Source organism: Siphateles boraxobius, unplaced genomic scaffold, assembly GCF_051911475.1.
Source record: "Siphateles boraxobius isolate OS27281-9 unplaced genomic scaffold, OSU_SipBor_1 41, whole genome shotgun sequence".
NCBI classification, from domain to species: Eukaryota; Metazoa; Chordata; class Actinopteri; order Cypriniformes; family Leuciscidae; genus Siphateles; species Siphateles boraxobius.
The window spans coordinates 44,082,501-44,106,500 of NW_027509042.1; the positions used below are offsets into that span (position 1 = coordinate 44,082,501).

The following is a 24,000-nucleotide window of genomic DNA, read 5'->3' on the forward strand; positions in this document are numbered from 1 at the left end:
TTATTCAAGCAAGGTTTTATACTTTAAAGTTAGTTTTAAATGTTGGTAAAATCAAATTTATGTGGTTATCAAATTCTAGAACCTCTTTAGATAATTCCATTGCTCTTCAAACTTTGCAAAGGAATTTGATCACATTAGTGTCGGAGTTTAAATACCTGGGCATCATAATTGATGACACATTACATTTTAGTTTACACATTAATTATTTGAAACAAAAATTAAAGAAGCTAGGGTTCTAATTTAGAAATAAGTTTTGCTTTTCATTTAATGCAAGGAAGAAACTTGAGTCCGCTACTTTCTTGCCTATTCTTGTCTTAGGGGATGTAGTATATTAGCATGCTCCCTCCTTTCTTCTTTCCTCCCTGGATGCTGTGTATCATAGTGCCTTAAAGGGATAGTTAACTCAACAATTTAAATTCTGTCATCATTTACTCACCCTCAATTTTTCCCAAACCTATATGAATTTCTGTATTTCAAGAATATAAAGACGACATCATCACACAAAAAATCTGACAGACAGAATTTAAAATAAATACCATGGAAGTCATTGGTGTCCATCAACTGTTTGGTTACAAACATTCTTCAAAATATCTTCTTTTGTGTTCAACAGAAGACAGAAATCTGTCTGTCAGATTTTTTGTATGATGATGTCGTCTTTATATTCTTGTCTCATGTAGTCGGGTAGATGGAGTCTGGGGGGAAAGAGAGTGATAGAAAGTGAGAAAGAGGTGCGAGAGAGATTGTGTGTGTGTGTGTGTGTGTGTGTGTGTGTGTGTGTGTGTGTGTGTGTGTGTGTGTGTGTGTGTGTGTGTGTGTGTGTGTGTGTGTGTGTGTGTGTGTGTGTGTGTGTGTGTGTGTGTGTGTGTGTGTGTGTGAGTGTGCGTGTGTATGTGTGTGTTTGCTGAGGGGAACAGATGGTTTCCTCAGTCTGACTGAGATGTTTCTCTGGCAAATTGATGCTTTGAGATGATGATGACGATGATGATGGTGTGTGTGTGTGTGTGTGTGTCTGTGTGTGTGTGTGTGTGTGTGTGTGTGTGTGTGTGTGTGTGTGTGTGTGTGTGTGTGTGTGTGTGTGTGTGTGTGTGTGTGTGTGTGTGTGTGTGTGTGTGTGTGTGTGTGTGTGTGTGTTCACTGTCATTTGCACACTCTGTGATCAGGATCTATGTAAGAATGTCTTTTTGTTGAACACCAGCTGATTGAACACATTGAGACTTCAAACATGATGAAGAAAAGTGTCCTGCTGTATTTGAGACACACATAAAGGCATTTCATTTCATATTTTATTACATAATTAAATGGAGTTCAGACATTGGAATATGACTTAAGCGTCCAAATACTTTGGGGTCACTGTATCTGTATTTAAACGTGGAACCAGTTGCTTATAACTGCAAGCCTGACTTGATTTCACTTCATCTTTAGAGTATTCCTCGAGGAGAGTTTTGTTTTAATTTTCAGGTGGTCCAGCGCCATGTTTTGCCTCTTGGCACCCCCTGCTGTCAGAATGAGTGAGCAGCCTGTGTGTGTGTGTGTGTGTGTGTGTGTGTGTGTGTGTGTGTGTGTGTGTGTGTGTGTGTGTGTGTGTGTGTGTGTGTGTGTGTGTGTGTGTGTGTGTGTGTGTGTGTGTGTGTGTGTGTGTGTGTGTGTGTCTGTTTGTGTTGTATCAGAGCCCACCTGTGCTAAACACACCACACACTCCACAGCAGATGGTGACGCTTGACCAGCAAGTCTGAAAAATATGGCCTGTAAAGTAGAGTTAAACATTCACACTAACAATCTGTGTAGACTGTTTTAATTCTCCAGTGAACAGGTGTGTGTGTGTGTGTGTGTGTGTGTGTGTGTGTGTGTGTGTGTGTGTGTGTGTGTGTGTGTGTGTGTGTGTGTGTGTGTGTGTGTGTGTGTGTGTGTGTGTGTGTGTGTGTGTGTGTGTGTTGACGGCAGCATCAGACTAATTCATGTTTATTAGAGTCTGAGCAGATCCTCAGGCTTAAGACAGACGGGATGAACAACACAACATCAGAAACACACACAGACAAATGCACAGGTCATATTTCACTCCTAAAACAAAAGAAAAGAAATAGGAAATCATATTTTGCTTAAAGAATTTTGGACATTATTTTAACATTTGGACATATTTGCACATTATTCTTCTATCATAACCATTATTATCACTTTTGCAAATCAATCTTCTTTTAATTAAGTAAATTAATTACGTGAGATACACTATTAGAATTGGATTGTATCATCTTGAGATGGTTATGACAAAAAAAAATATCAAAAGAAAAATTTAATAATTTATTGTTGAGCAGATATATTTTTAGGGAAGACTTATAAATGTTAAATAAATGCTATGTGAGGGGGAAAGGACATTTTGAGGACACATGGTGCTAGTTCTGATACTTGGTGGCGCTGTATCCAAACAAAACATCTAAGCTGTTGTACTGTGTGTTGATATTGACCATTAAATAACCTCGCATCAGCAGCGATTTTGGTCATTTTCTACAATTTTCAAAATCTACTTGGAGTCTGATCATGGCTGCATGTGGCTGTATTAGACTAATGCCTAATATCTGCATTGTTAAAGTTACCATGAAATCGACATTTTTATGGAATATTGCAGTACTTATTATAAATGATTTATCAATGCACAACATTATTGTTTTAAATGTATGTTCCTGGTAATGTTGAATCAGAATAACGTCCTCTTGCAGCATCTCTTCTCTTCTCTGATGATGAGGGCGGGGCTATAACCTGTCACTCACATGAGATCCACCAATAGCAAACCACAACCATCCAATCAATTCCCCACGGACAAAATCAAGCCCCGCCCACATTTGTTCTTGTTCCAGAAGCGTTTCACTCAGATATACCTCACAATAGGGACGAAAGACTTGCGCAACTTCCATTTCATGTTTCTTTTTTTTTTGCACATTTAGATATTTTTACATGTTTAAAAGATTAAGACCATGTTTTTTGCAGTGTAAGTGTGCGTTTTTTTGTACAGAAAACAGCATGTTATGCTCTTTTTGTTGTCTTCTGAGATTTAATGACCTTTTCTCTGCTGTTCCACCACCTGCCTTCATCTGTGGCTCCTGTGATTGTTTTGTTCTCAGTTCAGCTGAAATCTCACTGGAAACATATTGCTTTGTGTGTGTGTCCCTCTGATGGGTGGCTCTGCTTCAACTGTCACGTCTGTCCACTTAACTCTTTGTTTTTCTGTCTCTCACTTGTATCTCCTGCCGTCTGTGCCGCTTGCCATCCCTGGCTGCTCTTTCACATCTAGATACGGAGGCAGGATTTTGGTCCCTGTAAAGCTTAAAGCTCGTCTCCTGAAGGCAGGTTTTGAAGGAGTGACGCCACGGTGCAGACGGTCTGGGCAATCAAGCGATTCAATCCGATTTACCTCCATGAAGCCCATCTGTGAGCAAAATCCTGGCATGTGATGAGAGAGAGAGATGGGTTTAAGAAAAATTGTGTCACGTGTTATACCACAATCATTCTGATGGTTTAAAGGAAGAGTAAAACTACAGGAAAGAGTGACTTAATTGTGTGTGTGTGTGTGTGTGTGTGTGTGTGTTTGTACAACTACCTTTTTAAGGACCAATTTGAGTTTTAGACCTTCGGATGGAGGACAAAGAGAGTAAAATGACGACATTTTGGCTGGTCATCAAGTTCTGACACCACCTTAAAGGCCTGTTTGAGGGTCAAGACTTGGCTTTAGGAATAAGGATAGGTTTAGGGTAAAGGTTGAAGTTAGGAACTTAGTTGTGTTGGGTAAGCTTAGGGTAAGGAACTAGAGTCGGGGGAGTCGTAGTCTCGTGTCAGACCTTTAGACTGATGGCAGAATGTCTGGACTCCATAGCAGCTTTCATTGGCAAGACTGACATGTAAAACAGCCAACTGCAGTTCATTTAGTTCTGTCATATTTAGGAGCGTGAAAATGTAACGTCGATGTCCCTACTATTAAAGACCGGTGTGTAAATCTCTTGAACGTATTATAAAGAGTCTATGCCGTGAACTTTACATATACTTCAAGTACTTTTAAAAAACCCAGTGTTTAGTTGATCCTGATAAGCGCTCATTGTCGCTCATTGTTGCTAACCTAAAGTCACCTAAAGCTTCCTGGGAGCTAAAATGGCTCTGGGTGTGTGTGTTAACGGTTTGCAGCATGTGTGTTTACTACTAATGTGTGTGCACTAACTTGGATGGGTTAAATGCAGAGGGCAAATTCTGAGTAGGGGTTACCATACTTGGCCTTCACTCTCTTAATGTTACTAATTGCAATGTGGCTTAGTACAATGCATGAGTAGATTATTGGTTGTAAATCCATGCATTACTATTAGTAGTAATCATAAATAAGTTAACCCTAAGCAACCACAAACTCTATATAAAAAAAAACTGGATAAAAAATGGTGTAAGATTTACTTTTAAATAATTTTCACTCAGAAAATGCAAGTAAATTTCAAGATAAGAATCTATATTCTGATTTTTGTCTGCTTTTCTCCAGGGTTTCTGTTTCTTCCAGGTGGACTCATGCTCCTCATCTAGGGTGGGGGGGCATCGCCCCATTTTGCCATGAAGGGCTACACCCCCCAACGCACCCGTCACCTGTCCAACTGCGAGCCGCCCCGTTCCCCCAGTCACCGGGACCCCATGTACCCCCCTTCTGCCTCCTCCACCCTGTCTCGCACCCCGTTCCACGTGCCACCAGCCATGGACCACTACGGGACGCTGGACCCGCACCACTTCTCCCCGTCGCCCGGCCCGGGAGGTCTTCCACCCGACTGCCTGATGCCCCTTAACAACCAGCTGTCCTCCAGCAGCACCTTCCCCCGGATCCACTACAACTCGCACTTTGATCAGGGGGAGTTCGGTCACTCGGGGGCCGACAGTATCGGGGGAATCAGCACAGGGACGCTGGGGACGTCAATGTCCATGGGAATGGGTCTCGGAATGGGACGGACCGCCATGATCACCAGCGGATCCGCAACTATATCGGGTAAGAAATTGTCTTGCAAATTGTCTTTCAGTCAGCTTAGGGCATTGCTCTTCTACTGTTAGTCTTGTTACTCTTATGTGTGGGGTTCCTCAGGGTTCTATCTTGGGACCAATTTTATTTTCCCTTTATATGCTCCATCTAGGTTCAATTTTTGAGAAATTTGGGATTCACTATCATCTGTATGCAGATGCTTTCCAACTATTTACCACTGAAGCATGGGCATAAGTGTGCCATTCAGTCCCTGCACGAATGTTTGACTGAGGTTAAGTGCCGGTTGGCGAATAACTTTCTCCAAGTTGAGAAACTTAAAAGTTGATCTGAGAAACAAAATTGGGTAACACTGTAAAATAAGGTTCATAAGTTAACACTAGTTAATGTATTAACTAACATGAACTAACAATGAGCGACAAATTTTTTACAGCATTTATTAATCTTTATTAATGTTAGTAAATAAAAATACAGCTGTTCATTGTTTGTTCATGTTAGTTCACAGTGCATTAACTAATGTTAACAAATTCATCTGTTGATTTTAATGATGTATTAGTAATTGTTCAAATTAATATTAACTAAGATTAATAAATGTTGAAGAAGTATTGTTCATTCTTACAGTAGTTCATGTTATCTAAGGTAGTTAACTAATGTTAACTAATGAACCTTATTGTTAAGTGTTACCCAAAATTGTCTTCTACATGACTACTTTCATTAAGACTTTACACAACATATGTAACGGACACTAGCTAGTGAAAGCTATGCATGTAAACTTCACTCTCCTGATCTCAAGATACACACTAGCGACTGACTGCAGTCTTTAGCATCATTTTTAGCGTGCCCATATCCAATACTGGAGATGCTGGTTCGAATCCCACTCAGAGCAGGGCGAGTAGAACTGAAAGGGGTACACATACATGATTACATTGATTATGATCAGGGATAAAATGATCTTTTACACTCAACGGCCAATTTGGCTTTTAAGTATTTAGGTTACCGGCCATTCAGAAATTCTACTTGCCAAAGAAAAAAATAAGAAGAAATAAACCAGATTAACTACGTCACAACGTATATATAAATATATCATTTGGATTTCATACATTCATTTCTTATTTAAACAAAATTCTTTCATCCAGCCATTTCTTCCCTCCCTCTTTCATCCTCATCCTTTTCACCATATATGTGTTTTAGGTGGACAGATCAATTCAGGACAAAGAACATCAAAAAAATTAGGGATGTTGGAAAATTACAATGTATTTTCTGTTAACCAAATGCTTTTTGATATTCGCTATTGCCTCAATGCAACTGAACAAGCGCTCCGTTATTGTTTTGAGTAGTGATATGAATGTTCAAGTAAGCTAGATACGCTAAATCTGCGCAGATTTGGTTTACGCGGACGTCCTCAGCAAAGTGAGTAAATATAATAAGTAACACACCAAATTGGCTAGTGATTTGACATGGTGTTAATTTGGCGGGTTTTAATTTCAAACCCTGATTATTATTGATGTGAATAGAGTTCTTCCTGATTATCGACTCTCTTGCTCTTTTGGCGTTTAGGGGCCGGAAAGTTGAACCGGTTGCCACCCAACCTAATGGACCAGTTTGAGAAACAGCTTCCGGGACAACAGGACGGCTTCAGCACTTTACAGTATCATCGCAGCACCGCCGTGACAGCCACGAAACAGCAACAACAGCAGCGCACGGACAGTCCGGGAAAAATACGCTATTTAGTTCACTCCGTCCAGAAACTTTTCGCTAAATCTCAGTCGCTGGAAAACTCCGCCATCAAGGGTAACATGAACGGTCGCAACAGCAGATCGTCAGGCAGCGATGACAAACATCATCGGAGTAAAAGCAAAGACCGGGTGAAGAGCGAAGCGACGGCCAAACGGAGGCCTCGGTCCAATATGTCCGGATACTGGAGTTCTGACGATTTGGACAGTGATATAAGTAACTATAGAAACCCCATGGCTATGATGACTTTGGGCCGGCAAGGGGTGGGATCGGGACCGGGGCCGGGGCCCGAGGGCCAAGTTGCGTCCAGGTACTTCATGCAGGGCTACAGCACCATCAGCGAGCACACGCTGAAATCTTCAAAGAGTAACAGTGACCTCAAGCACCAGGGGCTCCCGGCACTCCCGGGACCTGGAGGTGGAGTCGGAGGAGGAGGAGGAGGAGGAGGGAGGGGGCCGATTTTTGATGGGAACTTTAGTAAAACGGGACCCTGGTCCACGCTTACGTTAGGACCGTCCAGGCAAATGTGCCACAAGGGATCCGCCACGCTGGATCGAACCCTCCTGAAGTCCAAGTCCGTCCAGCAGGATCTGGGCTGCCACTTACTGCAGGTGCGAGGGAGGGTGAGTGCATGAATTAAACACAGTTAAGGTCCTTGCACACTCAGGCCCCTTTTACACGAAGGGAAGACGCAGATATTTCCCTGCGGTTTGGCCTCTCATTTACACGAAAACCCTGTTTTTATCACAGGAAACGATTATTTCTAAAAACTCCGGCCAAAGTGGAGATTTCTGATAACGCTGGTTATGTGTTGCCGTGTCGACTGGGAGAAATGGGGTTTTAGGTTCTCAAACGCCACATTATGCGCCAGAAAATGCTTAGCGTTGTGTGAGCGCCCAGTTTGGCATAGTTATGATGGCGCTCAACGGTGCATTTATGCGGGTTGATGTAAATGGTAACTTTTTTGAAAACGATGTTGTGTGGACGATGTTATTATTGAAAACGGAGGGATGGAAATATTAGTTTCTCTAAATACCCGGCTATGTGTAAATGTGGCCTGAGTCCGAAATTTTCGTATATGTTTTTCCGTATTCGTCATTCGGAGGCTCTGAAGTGTCAAAACACACCAACATCAAAGTGCTTGCTACTGATCAAAAAAATAAAAAATAAAAACCGAAAATCAAACCCGATCTGATTTTTTTTATGACAGACAAAGGTTTCGGAGTGTGTGTAAGCGTGATTGACATAAGGTGGGGTCGTGTTTATTTTTTAACGTGCAAAAATGTTGGACTCGGTGTGCAAGGACCTTTATTGTGTACACTATGGTGGTATCAAAACCTCAGGACACAAGGGAGCGGTAGAGTGTAATTAGATAAGGTGTGTCAAACCCAAAGTATATACTGCAGTTTTAACGCAAATGTTTAAATGCCCTGATATTCTCATGGCAATGTTTATTTGCTTAGGGGTAAAAAGAATATATACCTTTGCTATGGTGAACTGTTAGTGAACATCCTAATTCTGGAAGGAGCATTAAGATGAATATGTATATATGTGCTGCACGCTTTCCTCTCAATAACAAAAACACAACAAAAATGTTTGTCTGATGGTGTTCTCTGGTGTTTGTCCAGATGCCCTCCACCGAGTGGACTGGGACTCTGAGCAGAAGCGTTCCCATGGGTGAGATCCCATGTAGACGGATGCGTAGCGGCAGTTACGTGAAAGCCATGGCCGACCTTGAGGATAGTGACGACTCCGATATGAGTCCCAAACCCTCACCGAAAAGCACCGCACGGAGGCAGAGCTACTTACGTGCAACACAGCAATCACTAAGTGACCAGTTCCCCTCAAGAAAGTAAGTGCACACACATGTTTAAAACACACACATATTATTTTTCAGTTCTTTACAAACAGTAATACAATGTATGCAAAACCCCCAGCGACCTGTTTCTGTGCCGAAAGCTGGAGATATAATAGGGTACAAACACAGAAACACACACTGGTTTTCTGTCAAAACGCCAAAGACGGCGTCTGAGGTGTGAGCTGCTTAATTTCATGCCTTCTGTATCCGGATGAGTTTTCCTGTGTTTATTTCTCTTTCAAACACACTCAGAATCCAGCTGTGCTTGTTCATGTGCTAGATTAAGCACAGCTAGTCTCTCTCCCTCTCCATATGCTGTACTTCTCCACAACCTTTCTCCTGCTCACATGTACAACAAAAAACACAGCAAAGCTCCTAAACAGCATTGTTGCTATTTTTGTGTAGTTTGTGGACATGAAGTCTGCATGGCCACCGTCAGCAATTGTGTTTTTCCCCCCCAACAGGTATCTGGTAAAGATCAGATCACGTATGAGTCTCAAATTGATGTTTTGTATAAATTGTAAAATATCTATTATATTGGTTGTGGTGCCTTTCATTTATGCTGATTTAAAGGAATAATTGCATCTGTGCAGGATGAATCTCATTGCATTAGTACTCCAGTGCTATTTTAGCAAAATAAAATATTTGACTAAATAAATAGTAATTATTGATATTTTGAATTAGATAAAACTTTTATATTTTCAGTTTTCCTTTATAATTTTAGTTCAAGTTTTAATGATTTTATTTTATTTCATTTTAATTAGATTGATGCCATTGACATTAATATTTCTATTTAGCTTTAATTTATTTTTATTGCAGTTTTAGTTTGATCATTTAATTTACGTGATCATTTTCATTCCATTTTTCATCTATTTATATTTCAGCTTGTTTTATAGTTTTAGTTGTATTTAACAATAATAAAATACTGAAACATTCTACAAATATACTTAATTTTCAGTTTAATTTTACACAATTTTTTAGGTTTTGTGATAAAGTATGACTGGGAGAACATGTTTTTTGTGAGACTGACCCTACACCTCTTACCATCCTCTCCTAACCCTGCTTTAGGCTGTGTTCGCAATAATATACTAGCTTATGTAGTCTGATTGCTACTTTTAATAATAGTAAATAAAACATTTAAATTATGTAAACATTATTAAACTTTAAAAAAGGTAAATGAAACATTATAATACAAATAATGTTTCAAACATTTTTGTCACATGACCTCTTCACGATGCATTTGAGAAACATCCCAATATCGTGTTAGTTAAATTTTGTTTTAAAAATGTTTCCCAGTTCAGTCAAATAATAATTCACTGCTGGTTCATTAATCATTGCACTGTGAGCAAATATAGTATGTTATTCGGGGATTCAATGCATACAGAAAATTTGCATATAGTTGCATACAGAATACTTCTTTTCTTGTGCTGAAATAGTGATAGTAATAGTAAGTATGTAAAGCCGTGTTTCCACCGCAGAAACCAGGCTCTAAATGAAGTTCTGGCTAAATATTTCCCCGTCTGAGTCACTGCTCGCAAGGTGGTACTTTTTTAAAGTTCAGGGACTTTCAGGGGCGGGACTTGTGCAATGAAGATGCTGATTGTTTGAGTTCATGCCGCATCTTGATTGGTTGCATTTCATCTGTTGCGGCCCGGTGCGTGTTATAGTTGTTTGCTATTCGAATCAACAATGGAGTTTAAAAAAATACGACCGATGCACCGACGACGAGGTTCAGGCTTTATTAAGCTTAAATTCAGAGGATGAAATCCAGCAGGAACTGTAAAGTAGTGCACAGTGCTACGTCACCGGACTATCTGCCTAATCTTCACGGTACTTTAGACCGCAGTTGAAACGCAGACAGCAACAGGTCCGTGGGGAAAAAAGTTCATGGGACAAGTTGCTCCGGGTAATTTCGGTGGAAACGCGGCTATAGTATGCTGTTCTGAACATAGCCTTTGTCTCTCTGTGTGTTTTCCCCATTTAAACTTTTGAATCCTTCACTCAAAATGACTCAAACTTCTTGGTTTGAAGCCCCGTCTCTTCTAGTTTAAGCACCTCCCACTTTCTGTACTATATAAAGCTCCTCCCCGTTCCCCACTCCCGTCTTACCCTGCACCCCTGCCTTCTCTCCAGCCGTCTGCTGGATTACTCGATGCTTCAGGGGGATCTGGAGGCTCTCTGGTCCCCCCTCCGTAACATTACTACCCTGCAGCAGATCGGGCGCTCTGTCAGGTCAGTGCAGAGACTGACCGACTGAAGGAGTCGTCGCACCAGCGCTGCTTTCCTCAAATCCTCTCACATTAGGAGTGCTGATTGGTTTACTATTTGGCCAAGACTCATTGTTGAAACAGTTCTCCTACTCTGAGATGTTTAGTCTCTGGGGTTGCTTTCTCCGTACTGCCCATTTGTGGACAAGTGGGATTTAATGTTGTGGTATTGGTTGCATTGCAGATTAATGAGATTTGGGGAGAGAGAAAGCATCCTCAGAGTTTGTAAGCTCTGCTAATGCTCATCCTAACTGCTATAGAAGCTCTGATAAGACGATGAGTGGAAACGGTACTTTGCTGATTGGTCATTAGCAGTGTCGCTTCAGTCTGATTGGATAGTGTGTTTGACTGTTTTGAGGAAATATCTCTCTTTGCAGCAATTTTCAGGTCTCAAGTAAACACCAGACTAATGACACCAATCAGCCTGGGTGGATGGATGGGTGGATGGGCGATTAAAAGAATGGATGGATGTTTGGATTGATGGATGGATGATTGAATGAATGATTGAATGAATGATTGGACTGATAGATGGATGGATGGATGGATGGATGGATAATTGGATGAATGATTGGAGAGATGGATGGATGGATGGATGGATGGATGAATGAATAGATGGATGGATGATTAGAAGACTGGATGGATGATTGGATGATTGATTGGATGGATGAATGATTCGATGGATGGATGGATGGATGGATGGATGGATGGATGGATGGATGGATGGATGGATGATGGATGGATGGATGGATAATTGGATAATTGGATAAATGATTTGAGGGATGGATGGATGATTAGAAGATTGGATGGCTGATGGATGATTGGCTGATTGATTGGATGGATGGATGGATGAATGATTGGATGGATGGATGAATGGATGGATGAATAGATGGATGGATAGATGGATGATTAGAAGAATGGATGGATGATTGGATGATTGATTGGATAGATGATTGGATGGATGGATGGATGGATGATTAGAAGAATGGATGGCTGATTGGATGATTTTTTGGATGGATGATTGGATGGATGGATGGATGATTGGATGGATGATTGGATGGATGGATGGATGATGGATGGATGGATGGATGGATGATGGATGGATGGATGGATAATTGATTGGATGGATGGATGGATGGATGATGAATGGATGGATGAATAGATGGTTGGATGGATGATTAGAAGAATGGATGGATTATTGGATGATTGATTGGATGGATGATCGGATGGATGGATCGATGGATGGATAATTGGATGAATGATTTTAGGGATGGATGGATGATTAGAAGAATGGATGGCTGATGGATGATTGGATGATTGATTGGATGGATGGATGGATGGATAATTGATTGGATGGATGGATGGATGATTGGATAGATGGATGGATGATGAATGGATGGATAGATGAATAGATGGATGGATGGATGATTAGAAGAATGGATGGATGATTGGATGATTGATTTGAGGGATGGATGGATGATTAGAAGAATGAATGGATGATTAGAAGAATGAATGGCTGATGGATGATGGATTGGATGGATGGATGGATGGATGGATGAATGATTGGATGGATGGATTGGATGGATGGATGGATGGATGAATGATTGGATGGATGGATGATGAATGGATGGATGGATGGATGGATGGATGGATAGATAGATAGATTCATTTTTAAACAGAAAACTGGAAAGATATTACATGTCCTAATAAATAAATATTTCTTCAGTAGTGGCGTTACAGCTTCACCATTTCCATTTGCTTATTGTGTAGTAGATCAGGGGTTTTCAAACGTTTGGATGCCATGGACCCCCAAATATGATGGTCCTCATGCAAGGGACCATTCCTACATTTAAAAGGCACCTATAAAGTTTATTGTATAAAAATGCAATATTAATTACAAATATGTTAAAATATTATTTGAAAAATATTTAGATTCTATTAGGTTACACTAATACTTTATTTTACTCATTATGGTACTGTACAATAAGATTTATTTTTTAAATCTATTAATACTATATTTTGTATTTGTTTGTTTATTTATGTACTCATTTATTTACTTATTTTAATGTATTTTTATTTATTTATTTCAATAATTTTTTTTTGAAATCTCTCTCTCTCTCTCTCTCACTCTTTTTTTTTTAGTTTTTCTCTAAACATTTCCGTGGACTCTTGGGCTCCCCCTTGTGGCCTCAGTTTGAAAACCCCTGCTGTAGATTATAGAGTTCCCTCATCTGACCACTCTCTAATCTCCTGCCTGTTCTCTCCTCTCCCCTTCCCGTCCTCAGTTGTCTTCCTTCTCTGCGGGAGTACTCCGGGAATCGCAGTCTGGATAACCTGGACTGCATCGGAGGCGGCTCTCCGTTCCCAAACTGGGATGATGATGACCAGTTCAGCCAGGGCTGCAGCACACTGGGACGCGGCAGCTGCATCAGTCAGGTCAGAAAGTTCATCAACTCACCTTTATTTATACAGCGCTTTTTACAATACAGATTGTTTCAAAGCAGCTTTACTGTGATAACAGGAAAATAATGCAACAAAGTTTGTTTCTAGAAGAAAATAGCGTCATAGTCCAGCTTAAGTAAATTCAGTGATGGTTCATTTTTGTTGTAAAAAACTTATTAATTTAGTTCATTTGTATATATAGCCGCTCTGGAGAAACCGTGATGTCATCGTCCAGCTCAGTTCAGTTCTCATATAATGGTGTCAATGCAGGCAGATCAATAATATTGTTGAATATTAAAATAAATGTCCCCAACTAAGCAAGCCAATGGCGACAGTGACAATGAACCAAAACATCAGGAGACAGAAAGGAGAGAAAAAAAAAACCTTTTTATATGAAGGTTTTGTATCACAGGACAACAGATGCGGCTGATGATGAGTTCACCTGAAGACGATGACACGGACTGAGGCGAAAATTATCTGATGCATCATAATTACATTGAGATTTATACCCAACAAAAAGCAATTTGCACTGAAAATAATGAGTATTTCTGTTAAATAACTTCATTAATGGGCTGAGTTATCTGTGTGTCACTTGTGACCTTTGAGATTATCACTGCAAAAGATGAGAAACCTTGCACATGAATCAGCTAAATGACTAATTAGTAACTGAACAGATAAAAATGCTCTAGTTTCGTGAGTTTTCGAATGCATGCACACACCAATCATACCGTGCACCCTGCACCAATAATGTTCGTTTTCAATCATGCCATCCCACCAGATGCGAGACATGGACATCCGGCATTACGGAGATGAGCTGGAAAACATGCATCCTCACTCCCGATGCGCTGAGCCTCCTGATATGCCCATGCCCACATGCTTCCGGTCCCGCAGCCACAGTTACCTTCGTGCCATCCAGGCGGGCTGTTCTCAAGACGACGACGACACGGCATCAATGGATTCTGATTCACCGCCGCCCACCACCACCACAACCGTACGCACCTACTGCAACAGCACCGGTGAGTTACCACACACACCAGATACAGTCTGACCGCGGTACAGAGAATAAAACACCTCCAGATGGTCTCTGTCACAAGAAGAAGAAAACTGGATTTCAAGAATTCATGCATCTGTTAATATTGAACATGCAACGAATAGTACAGCAAGAATGTTGTTGATCTAATAACACAAAATAACCTGAAGTGCAATAAAGTTTGCAAAAGTCAGTCATTCAAAAGTTTGTATTTTAAGCACTTTTTATTTTTATTATAGGCATTTATGTAGGTGAATAATCAGTTAATTCTAACATCTATACACACACAAACATTTCCCGGGACAAAGGAAACACACACCCAACAGCAGCTCATGCTTGCCCCACTATTTATGGTAATTTGTCATAATGGAACTGCCAGTAAACAGACTAATAGGCTTTTCAGTCTAATTAATCAAATTAATCATTAAAAATAAACATCAAAACATACGATCCATATGATCGCCCCAGTCTTCCATGTGTCATGGAGTTGGTGACAAAATCTCCCTTTAGATTTGATGTTTTTTTTGTGTGTCTAGTGTAAATTTATGAATGGAGTTGCGTACATTATTTATTCAGAATATTTATATATTTATTTTTTATGTTGCTTTTTTTGTGAAATGTGTTGGGGGGTATTATATACTCTGCTCAATTATATAAAAAATGTTTTGTATGCAAACTGCATAGAGAGAGAGAGAGAGAGAGAGAGAGAGAGAGAGAGAGAGAGAGAGAGAGAGAGAGAGAGAGAGAGAGAGAGAGACCCGTCCCCTCTCCATTTCATTCACTACTATTATCAGAACGGGGCGGGCTCTAGTATTTCCGTCACAAATTTAAGAGGCGGGATCTAGCGGTCTGTTGACCAACCCGCCTGCACGCAAAAAATGACTCACAGCTCGTTTGTCAAATGGCGATTCCCGATGCGTTGTTTCCTTCAACAATACTCCGCTGCATGTCACGAAGGCTTTTCCACACGGTTCTTTCTTTCCGCGACGTGGACGCTCTTATGATGATGGTGATGATGGTGCGTTGATATAAATCTCTTTATATGCCCGAAACAGCGACGAGTTGAGCATCGTTTCCAGCGCGAGAGCAGGTGAGAACCAGATGCTTCTGTTCATTTGATGCGGAACGACATTAACGTACGAATACATTCTCACACATGTGAGTGTTTGATTTAGAACTGTGGTATTCTTTAATAAGGCAATATTTCACGTCCAACGATGGTATTTCTCCGTGGGATGATTATGATTATAACAATAACAAGTGCTATTATTAATTTAAAATAATTAAATTTTATTGTGATAATTTATATATTTTTTATTTATTATGTTATTATACAGACTATTACTATAGTGCTTGTTTTTCTCCACATTTATTTAGAAGTATAGTTTATCAATGACACACACTCTCTCTCACTCACACACACCCTAATGCAATTCAGTGTTCCCATAACAGTTGTCATGAGTTTCCATGGGGAAGTATCATCTGTAATGGGACTTAGAGAGCTGATGATGACTTCTCTTGAGCAGTTGAACTTGACCGCCCTGTCAGACAGGAGTATTCACTGTGTTTATCATTACAGTAATGAAGACGTTTTACATTACACACATCGCTCTAGTTAAAGGTGTCTCTTTGCATTTAAAGGCAGGGTAGGCGATTTGTTCCTGAAACATTTTTTTTTGTTACTTGTTGAAAGTCTCTTAATATCCTGATAGGAATCACTAAGTTAAGTGGTCTAAATGTATTTATATGTGTGTGTGTGTATATATATATATATATACACACATACGGCGTAGGACTATAAAATGTTTGTCCAATCATTGCATCCAATCGGACCTAATGCAATGATACAATGTCCAACCAGAGTGTCACCGTCTGTATCTCCATTCCTCTACGCTCATCAACGCGTTTCATGCTATGCAGAATCAGACAGACGTCAGTCACCGAGCACGAAACAACAGCTGCCTTTTACAGTTCCTCCTGAACCAAAACAATGAGCTTATGCTGCGTTCACGCCATAACTACTGTAATTCTGAAGGGATGGAAACCCGTGATGTTATACACACTGTGCTGTTCGTGACTCAAATGTATGCGTTTCAATGTCAACTCTATCAACAATGAAATTAATCTGCAGCAGTCAGGTGGTACAGGTCAGTGCTCTTTAAGTTGTTTACGTTCATTATTATTGTAATGTTATGTGCTTTGTGACATTAGGTAATTTAACGCCGTCTCTCGTGACGCTTTTGTTTTCTCCCTGCTGTATTCGTTCATGTGTTTTGAAGGAGGCGTGGCTTTGGAGACGCTCTGAAGGGAAGGTGGGATCTTACGCTTTAAATTTTTTATTGCTAGCAAGTTTAATTGCTAGCCGCTTCGAAAATTGTCTACCATACCTTTAATTGCGGTGTATCGCTCTGAAACGGGTTCATTCATCTGCAGTTCTGATAGCAGACCTTGAAGAAAATAATATTATATATAATATTATATAATATTCACGTCACAGAGATCATAAATTCAGTCTGATTGAGGGGCTGATGTTGTTTTACACAAACAGTACACACTTATATTCCTTTCAGATGTTTTCTGTGAGCATCTATAAGAGCCTAATTCTTGTAAGCGCTCTCTTGATGTCTAGCTATTGTATAATGCTTTGTAGTGCACTTCCGGAAATGCAACAAAAGACATTCAAAGAGAGTTTTATTAGTCAAGTGAGTTGGATAAATAGTCAGCCAACTCCCAGGATGTTTGTGCTGAAACAATGAAACAATGCACCTAGTTTTTTCACAATTACCTGTTTCTCCAGCGTCTTTCATGGCATGGAGCCTAACAGTTAATCGTATTTTAATCGTGATCATGATTTCTCCTTCTCTCGATTAAGTAGGATCATTGTCTCTGATATTGGCCTGTAGTTTATTTATCCTGAAAATTTGGTTGACATATTGGAATTAATATTAGGAATTCCTCTGTTTTAGCTTTTTAGAGAAGCTTCTTAGGGTTTTACCAGTTCTCAATGTATATGATATATATGTATATCATGTATGTTTAAGCACCTCCGAGTAATATATATATATATATATATATAATAAATCAGGAAACTAGTTGTGGTAAATAAATCATGTGTATGATCGACATTCTCTAGATTTTTGCTTAAAGAAAGTACATAATTCTGTTGAAATGTAAAAAGAAAATTCTCCAATGAAAAATTTTTGAGCAAAATAATCTTTGATTATCTGTTTAGCCATTATCGTGCAGCTTTAATGTTTGATAAAAAAATTAAAAAAATAGATAGAAAAGGATGTGACTCCCATGGGCCTCCTAACTTTTAGCTTCCAATATTTTTTTCTGCACTTACAGGAATGTTTTTCATGGATCTGCTCAATTATTTATCCGTTCCTCCATTTAAGCTCAAAGCTCTTGTGTTGGAGAGCCTTATGCAGCATTAATGCCATACTTTCTTTATGGTTTCTGCAGATATGAATTCTGTAGATGCAATTTTGGTGGCAATATTTGTGTCAACATGGAATCAAAAGCGACCTTTTTGTTGACTTTAGGCACACAAAAGCATATTCTCTGCAGCTTGATCTGATTGTTTACAACTTCTAAACAGTGGATAGTGCAGGATGTATATTACAAAGAGAGATCTCTGTTGGTTTTACTCCTCTCGTGGCAATCTAGAGCTTTTGTTTGCATGACTGCTGTTGTTATAGTCCTTCACTTTGGGGTTTTATTACAGCATTTAAACATCAACAGCATTGAGAAGTAGCTGACGCAGACTGATGCGCTTCCTTGGAAAGTGTTTTAAGAAACTCAGGGAGGATAATAAGCTCATTTTAAGGAGTAGTTCAGCACAAAGAGAAAATTCTGTCATTAATTACTCATCCTCATGTCCATCTGAACCAATATACAATATGAAAGGGGAAAGAATCTTCAAACAGCTTTTGTTCATACAATGGCTGTCAAGCACCAAAACAGCTTACTTTACTGTGTTGCTGTATGAGCATGAAAAAGCTCTGAGTTATTCTCTATATCAGTGTCAGTGTTTCTGAACTCCCTGAAACGCCTCCATTGCAGTCTTGAGTTTCTTCCGGGAACGAACACGTCACAATATTCCTCATTTAAATAATTCATACGCAGAATAAAGGGGCGGGGCCTGGTTGAGTTAGTTAGAAGTGTGTTAAACTGGCGGTTATGCTAAGAGCGGGACATTTCCCAAACACGCTCAAAGCGCTCGACCAATCACAACACACTGATCCAGCCGACCAATCAGAGCACAGTGTGCTTTCATAGAGACAGGAAGTAAACAGAGCGTTACTTACAGACTGGGAAGAGAGGAGCCGCAACAATGGAGAATAATGTTTTTTGAACATTCAAGCTATGCTAGTAGAGCACAAAAATCTAAATCAAGACTTTGAAAAGGGGCATAATTATGGAAACCTGTTTCTGGAACTGAATAATAAAAAAAAAAAAAGGTAATTGCGACTTTTTATATCACAATTCAGACTTTTTTTTCTTGCGGTTGCGAGTTTACATCTCGCAATTCAGACTTTCTTTCTCAGAAGTGTGATTATAAACTCGCAATTGCGAGTTATAAATTCCAATTCTTAGGAAAAAAAAGACTTAGGCTACTTTTATCTCGCAATACTGACTTTATAACTCGCAATTCAGAGAAAAACGTCAGAATTGCGATATTAAAAAGTCGCAATTTTCTTTTAAATTGTTTTATTCCGTGGTGGAAACAGCTTCCATACATAGTATAATAGGTCCCCTTTTAAAACTTTCCGTTTTTTGGTGAACTAATCCTTTAACCCTTTACTCTTTTAAGTCAAGCATAATGACTGTTCTAGTGTAGGTTCTAGAATCTGGTTCTAAGGTGAAGAACACACACATAGATGAATTGCAGCATAATAAACTAAGTCTCAGCAAAAGAAAGGCCTGTAATTAGTGCTTTTATTAGTTATACAACCTTCATCACGCCCAGAATTACCGAAGCAACAACACACCCATGTCCTAAAACACAAAACGGCAAATTAAATGTGTGATTTCTCTGCTCAGAAGGTTTGGAATTGACAGCTGCTCATTCTTGCTTCAATTTTTGGTAACCTACAGGAGGTTATCACTCTCAAAACGCTTCATGAATGATCTCCAGTGTGCTGTTGAACTCGAGGAAGGAACCCGAGAGTTTAAGAGCACAGAAAGCTGGATGAAGGGAAGATCATGTAGTTAATCATATAATTAACATGGTCCAAATTCTTGAGCCTGGATTATGGGAATAAATATATGTAATGTTTAAGTCAAGTCTCAATGTATTTAATTAAAGCTTAACCAAAAAGTTCCAATTTACGATTCTTACAAGTTTTGGCTATTTCACATATGAACTTTTTCTTAGATCAGTGTAGATATTAATTGTGAGCTGAAGATATAGTGTTAAATCTCACTCATTGTGGTTTTCTGACGTCTTGACAAGATTTGCATGGTGTATGTCTTTCACTGATTTGTACGTTGTTTCCTCATGTTATCAGATGTTTGAGTGTGTTTCTCTTGTTTTACCCCTGAGGCTCATCGTATATATGATGATAGCAAAGGTGTGTGTGGCGGTCGGTGTTCCTCATTCCTGTGTTATAGAACAATACAGTGTATTATTTGGGTAGAACAGATGTTAGATGTGAGATTGCTGGTGTTTTTTCACAGGATGGTACCGCTCACGATTTATCAGTCTGATCTTCACACACATTTGAGGTGTGTGTTTGTGTAGAGCTGAAAAAGGATCTTGGAAACAGGTTCAAGAAAGCAATAGCAAGTAAAACTTGTTATGAAATTGTTTCTAATCCAGTATGATGGGATGAGACACCTGTGATCATTCAAGCTTTATCATGCATTTAAAGCACAGCCACTAATGACCGAAAGTTTGGCACGTGAACTATATAGCTTGCTAAAAATGTAAAATTAAATAGCTAATCATATTCGCCCAAACTCCCGCTCCAATATGCTCTTATTGGCTGTTATTGTGTCATGCAACATTGACTATACTGTAAAACATGATAGCAAGTTATTTTAACTGGTTTCTTCTCCAATTGTTGTGACAAGTTTTGGATTTTGATCTTAAGTTTTCAAAATTTAAACTTAAAGTTGACTATTTGAGTAGAAACAAAGGTTATCTTCAAGTGTTTAGTTGAGTTTACTCACGTTTTTAAGGCAGCAGGTGAACTTTTGTTTAACCACCTACGTTTATGTGCACCATCATAGTTAGATTTAGGCAATATTGCGAAACTTTACCTCATTTAAACAAAATACTTTGTTTAAATTATATTGATGTGATAAAGCTCATAATCGTAGTAACCACAATCGTAGTAAAATGTGGTGTATGCCGATTTTAACTGCAATAAACAGGCATGTAAACACTTTAATGCATCTTTTCCTCTCTGACCAAAGTGTGCATGTGTTTGTGACGAATGAGGATGATATTGTCATGCACAGATTTGTAGGGATGGCATTGCATATTTGGGTTCTAAAGAAACTGATTTCATGTTGACAACGTTACGTTGCACGTCAAAGTTATAGTGCAGTATCCTGATGGCTAAAAACATATTAATGAAGACATTTTAATCACGCCAAAGTCCATTGTGTCCATAGACATGTGATTTGCATTTGATGCACGTATACTGTGCGAATAATGGTGGTAAAAATAACCACAAATCTTAGGGAATAATGAAAATTACTCGTATTATTGGAAATAATCATTATTGGTGCACATGTAAATGTATTAAATTTCACATTCATTGTAGACAGTCAAATAGCATCTTGATGGAAACTTGTCACATCGGGTTTATCATGCATTAACCGTGTTCTTCTGGGTCTGCAGCCATCTATCAAAGATTTCTGTCCATCATGGGAAGGTTTCCATATTCTGCACATTTCCCACACTAAAGGCAAATCCACATAATGACCTAATCCTGGCAGATTCCAGCGGGGTTGGTCACAGCGTCGCTCCGATTTAGGGCTCATATTCCTCCGGAGTTTAATTCCACATGAGTAAGCAACTACAACAATGACCCTGTTTGTCATTTGTGCGTTTTTACTTCTGTTGCTCTTTTTCTTCGTAAAGCTCCTTATTGCCATTTTACAGGATTTGTGTTTGTGTTTGCTGTATTATTGGTCAGGATGTTCCAAATTAAGAAAAAGAAAATATGTTTCAGCAAATAATGAGCTTAATTGGAGAGCTTTTTTGGCATAGATGTCATTGTGCATTAAAGATGAAAATGTTGTTTCCTCTCAGAGAAACTTTTTGGCTAATTTTGTTGGATGGTATATTTAAAAGAAAATAATTGACAGAAATGTATAAGTGTGCTGACTGACACAACGTTTAAGGTTTCTCTGATGTGGTGGCATTAAACATTATTATTAAAGTTCCCCTGTGGTCAATAATTTAAAACTCATCTTTGATCACCAAAATTACACATGTAAAAATTTTTTCCTTGAAAAAAATCTTCATGCCTTAAAATATCTTGAATGTAACTCGACACCCTTGCTTTATTTAGTATACGCGGTTCTATGAATATGCAAATGAGCCCCGCCTCCACTCACTCACTCAGAGATCCACTCGTTGACGATCACACGTTGATCTGATTGGTTACAAGGTGGTTTGTGACGTCAGAAACACCAGCGATTTCAAACCGTGTTTTTGAGACTATCTTTGGTTCACTGCAGTTTTAAGGAGAAAATACTCAGAAATGCTGTTGACTTATGAATTTGCACATGGTTTTTCTTAAAGCATATTAAAAACACCACATAGACGTATACACAATATTAAAAACTTGTTTTTTATACCACAGGGGGACTTAAATGCCTAAGATGCTTCATTTAGCAGTGGTTGCTCATATTGGAAAGGTCAGTGCCATAAAGGTGAATCAACGGCCCCTTCCAACAGATTTTCATAAGATTTGGTTTGTCATCTTGTAAATAGCATGAAAACCTTGACATAATAACTGACTGTCCCAAACATGACCTTTCCAACAATATGCTCAGTCTAGACCTGACATGCATGTCACAGACATGACAAGAATGTGTGTGTGTGTGTGTGTGAGTGTGTTTGAGTGATGATGTCACAGTCATGTTTTGTCTTCTGGTATTATGCAACCGTAAGCAACACCCTCTGAATCACATACTGATACTAGCGTTGTCAGATTCATACTGCGTTCAGAATTTACGTAATTGCAAGATGACACATATGTGAGGTTCACATCTTCAGACACATTTCATAATGCTTGAATGAGTCATGTGTAGCTTTCTTGATGACAGCAGAACACCTAATTGCTCTTAATATGCACATTAATCCGCCTGTGTGCTCTCACAAAATATTAAAGAAGATGTGCATCAGGTTATTGGCTATGATAAACAGACAGAAGTATATTGTAGAGGTTGCTCGCTAATTCTAAAAGTTAGTCAACCTGTTAACTGGCATTTTTGAACATCGATCTGAACGTAAATGGTTGTAATTCTTAGGCTACATGCTTTGAAACACAGACCTAAAGTTTTGTTTTTAAAGAAGACGCTCATCGGATTTTTGCAGAAGTGAAAGCACTTCAAAAAGCGAAAGTGAAAAAAAAAGTGGTAGAAGCAAACGCACTTCCACTAGATACAAAATATGTATCTTAGAAAATAATTTGGACTCTAAAATTGCTAGAAAAGCCTGATTAACATTAACGACGGACAGCAGCAGGTTTATTTGATTGCTGTCACATTAAAGGGATAGTTCACCCAAAAATGAAAACTCTTCAGAAAACCTTCGTTCATCTTCAGGACACAAGTTAAGATATTTTTGATTAAATCTGAGAGCTGTCTGACTCCTCCATAGGCTTCTATGTAACTGAAATTGCCGGCCCAGAAAACTTAGTAAAAACATCGTTAAAATAGTCCAAGTGACTTCAGTGGCTCAATCTTAAGTTTATCAAGCGACTTGAATACTTTTTGTGCGCAAAAAAACCAGAATAATGACTTTATTCCTCTGTGGGCCTCTGAGTGAGTTCACTAGTGTAACAGCGCAGCACTTCTGGGTTGTACGTCACATGACCACACACATGACCAGCGTCGGCCAATAGTGAGCCTACGTTCTGACGTACAACACGGAAGCGCTTCCCACAGAAAAGAAAATGAAAAGTTAATAATAATAATGTTTATTTTTTTATAGCGCCTTTCAAGAACCCGAGGTCGCTTCACAAAATTACCAGAAAAAGAAAATATTTTCTTTTTTCAATAAGTTGAAAACGTTCTTCTTTTTGTTTTGTTTTTGAACACAAAAAGTATTCTCGTCGCTTGATAAACTTATGGTTGAGCCACTGCAGTCACTTGAACTATTTTAACGATGTTTTTACTAACTTTTCTGGGCCGGCAAGTTTCAATTACATAGAAGCCTATGGAGGAGTGACCCAGCTCTCAGATTTAATCAAAAATATTTTAATTTGTGTCCTGGAGATGAACGAAAGTCGTACGGGGTTGAACAACATGAGGGAGAGTAATTACTGATAGAGTTTTTATTTTTGGGTGAACTATCCCTTTAAGGCCGAATCCAATACACTGATACATATCCGATATTCTTCAAATTGTTTACGTTCACTTAAGACATAACAGGCTGTGTTTACTCCCGAAACGAAAATTAACACTGGTGCCAAATGAAGGGAAATGCAGTTTTCATGAG

The 24,000-nt window shown here is 39.1% G+C and overlaps 1 protein-coding gene across 3 annotated transcripts in view; it reads left to right on the plus strand.

Annotated features, from left to right (window-relative positions):
* Positions 1 to 24,000, plus strand: part of dlgap4b (discs, large (Drosophila) homolog-associated protein 4b) — a 134,620-nt gene that overhangs the window by 89,406 nt on the left and 21,214 nt on the right. Inside the window, exons 3-8 of one of the 3 annotated variants that reach the window (XM_077199881.1) lie at positions 4,508 to 4,999; positions 6,545 to 7,344; positions 8,350 to 8,573; positions 10,713 to 10,811; positions 13,129 to 13,279; positions 14,064 to 14,301. In XM_077199881.1, the coding sequence (XP_077055996.1) occupies positions 4,576 to 4,999; positions 6,545 to 7,344; positions 8,350 to 8,573; positions 10,713 to 10,811; positions 13,129 to 13,279; positions 14,064 to 14,301 (1,936 nt within the window). In that variant the 5' untranslated portion in view covers positions 4,508 to 4,575. The remainder of the gene's footprint in view (positions 1 to 4,507; positions 5,000 to 6,544; positions 7,345 to 8,349; positions 8,574 to 10,712; positions 10,812 to 13,128; positions 13,280 to 14,063; positions 14,302 to 24,000) is intronic. The other 2 variants (XM_077199882.1, XM_077199883.1) reach the window with 2 other exon arrangements.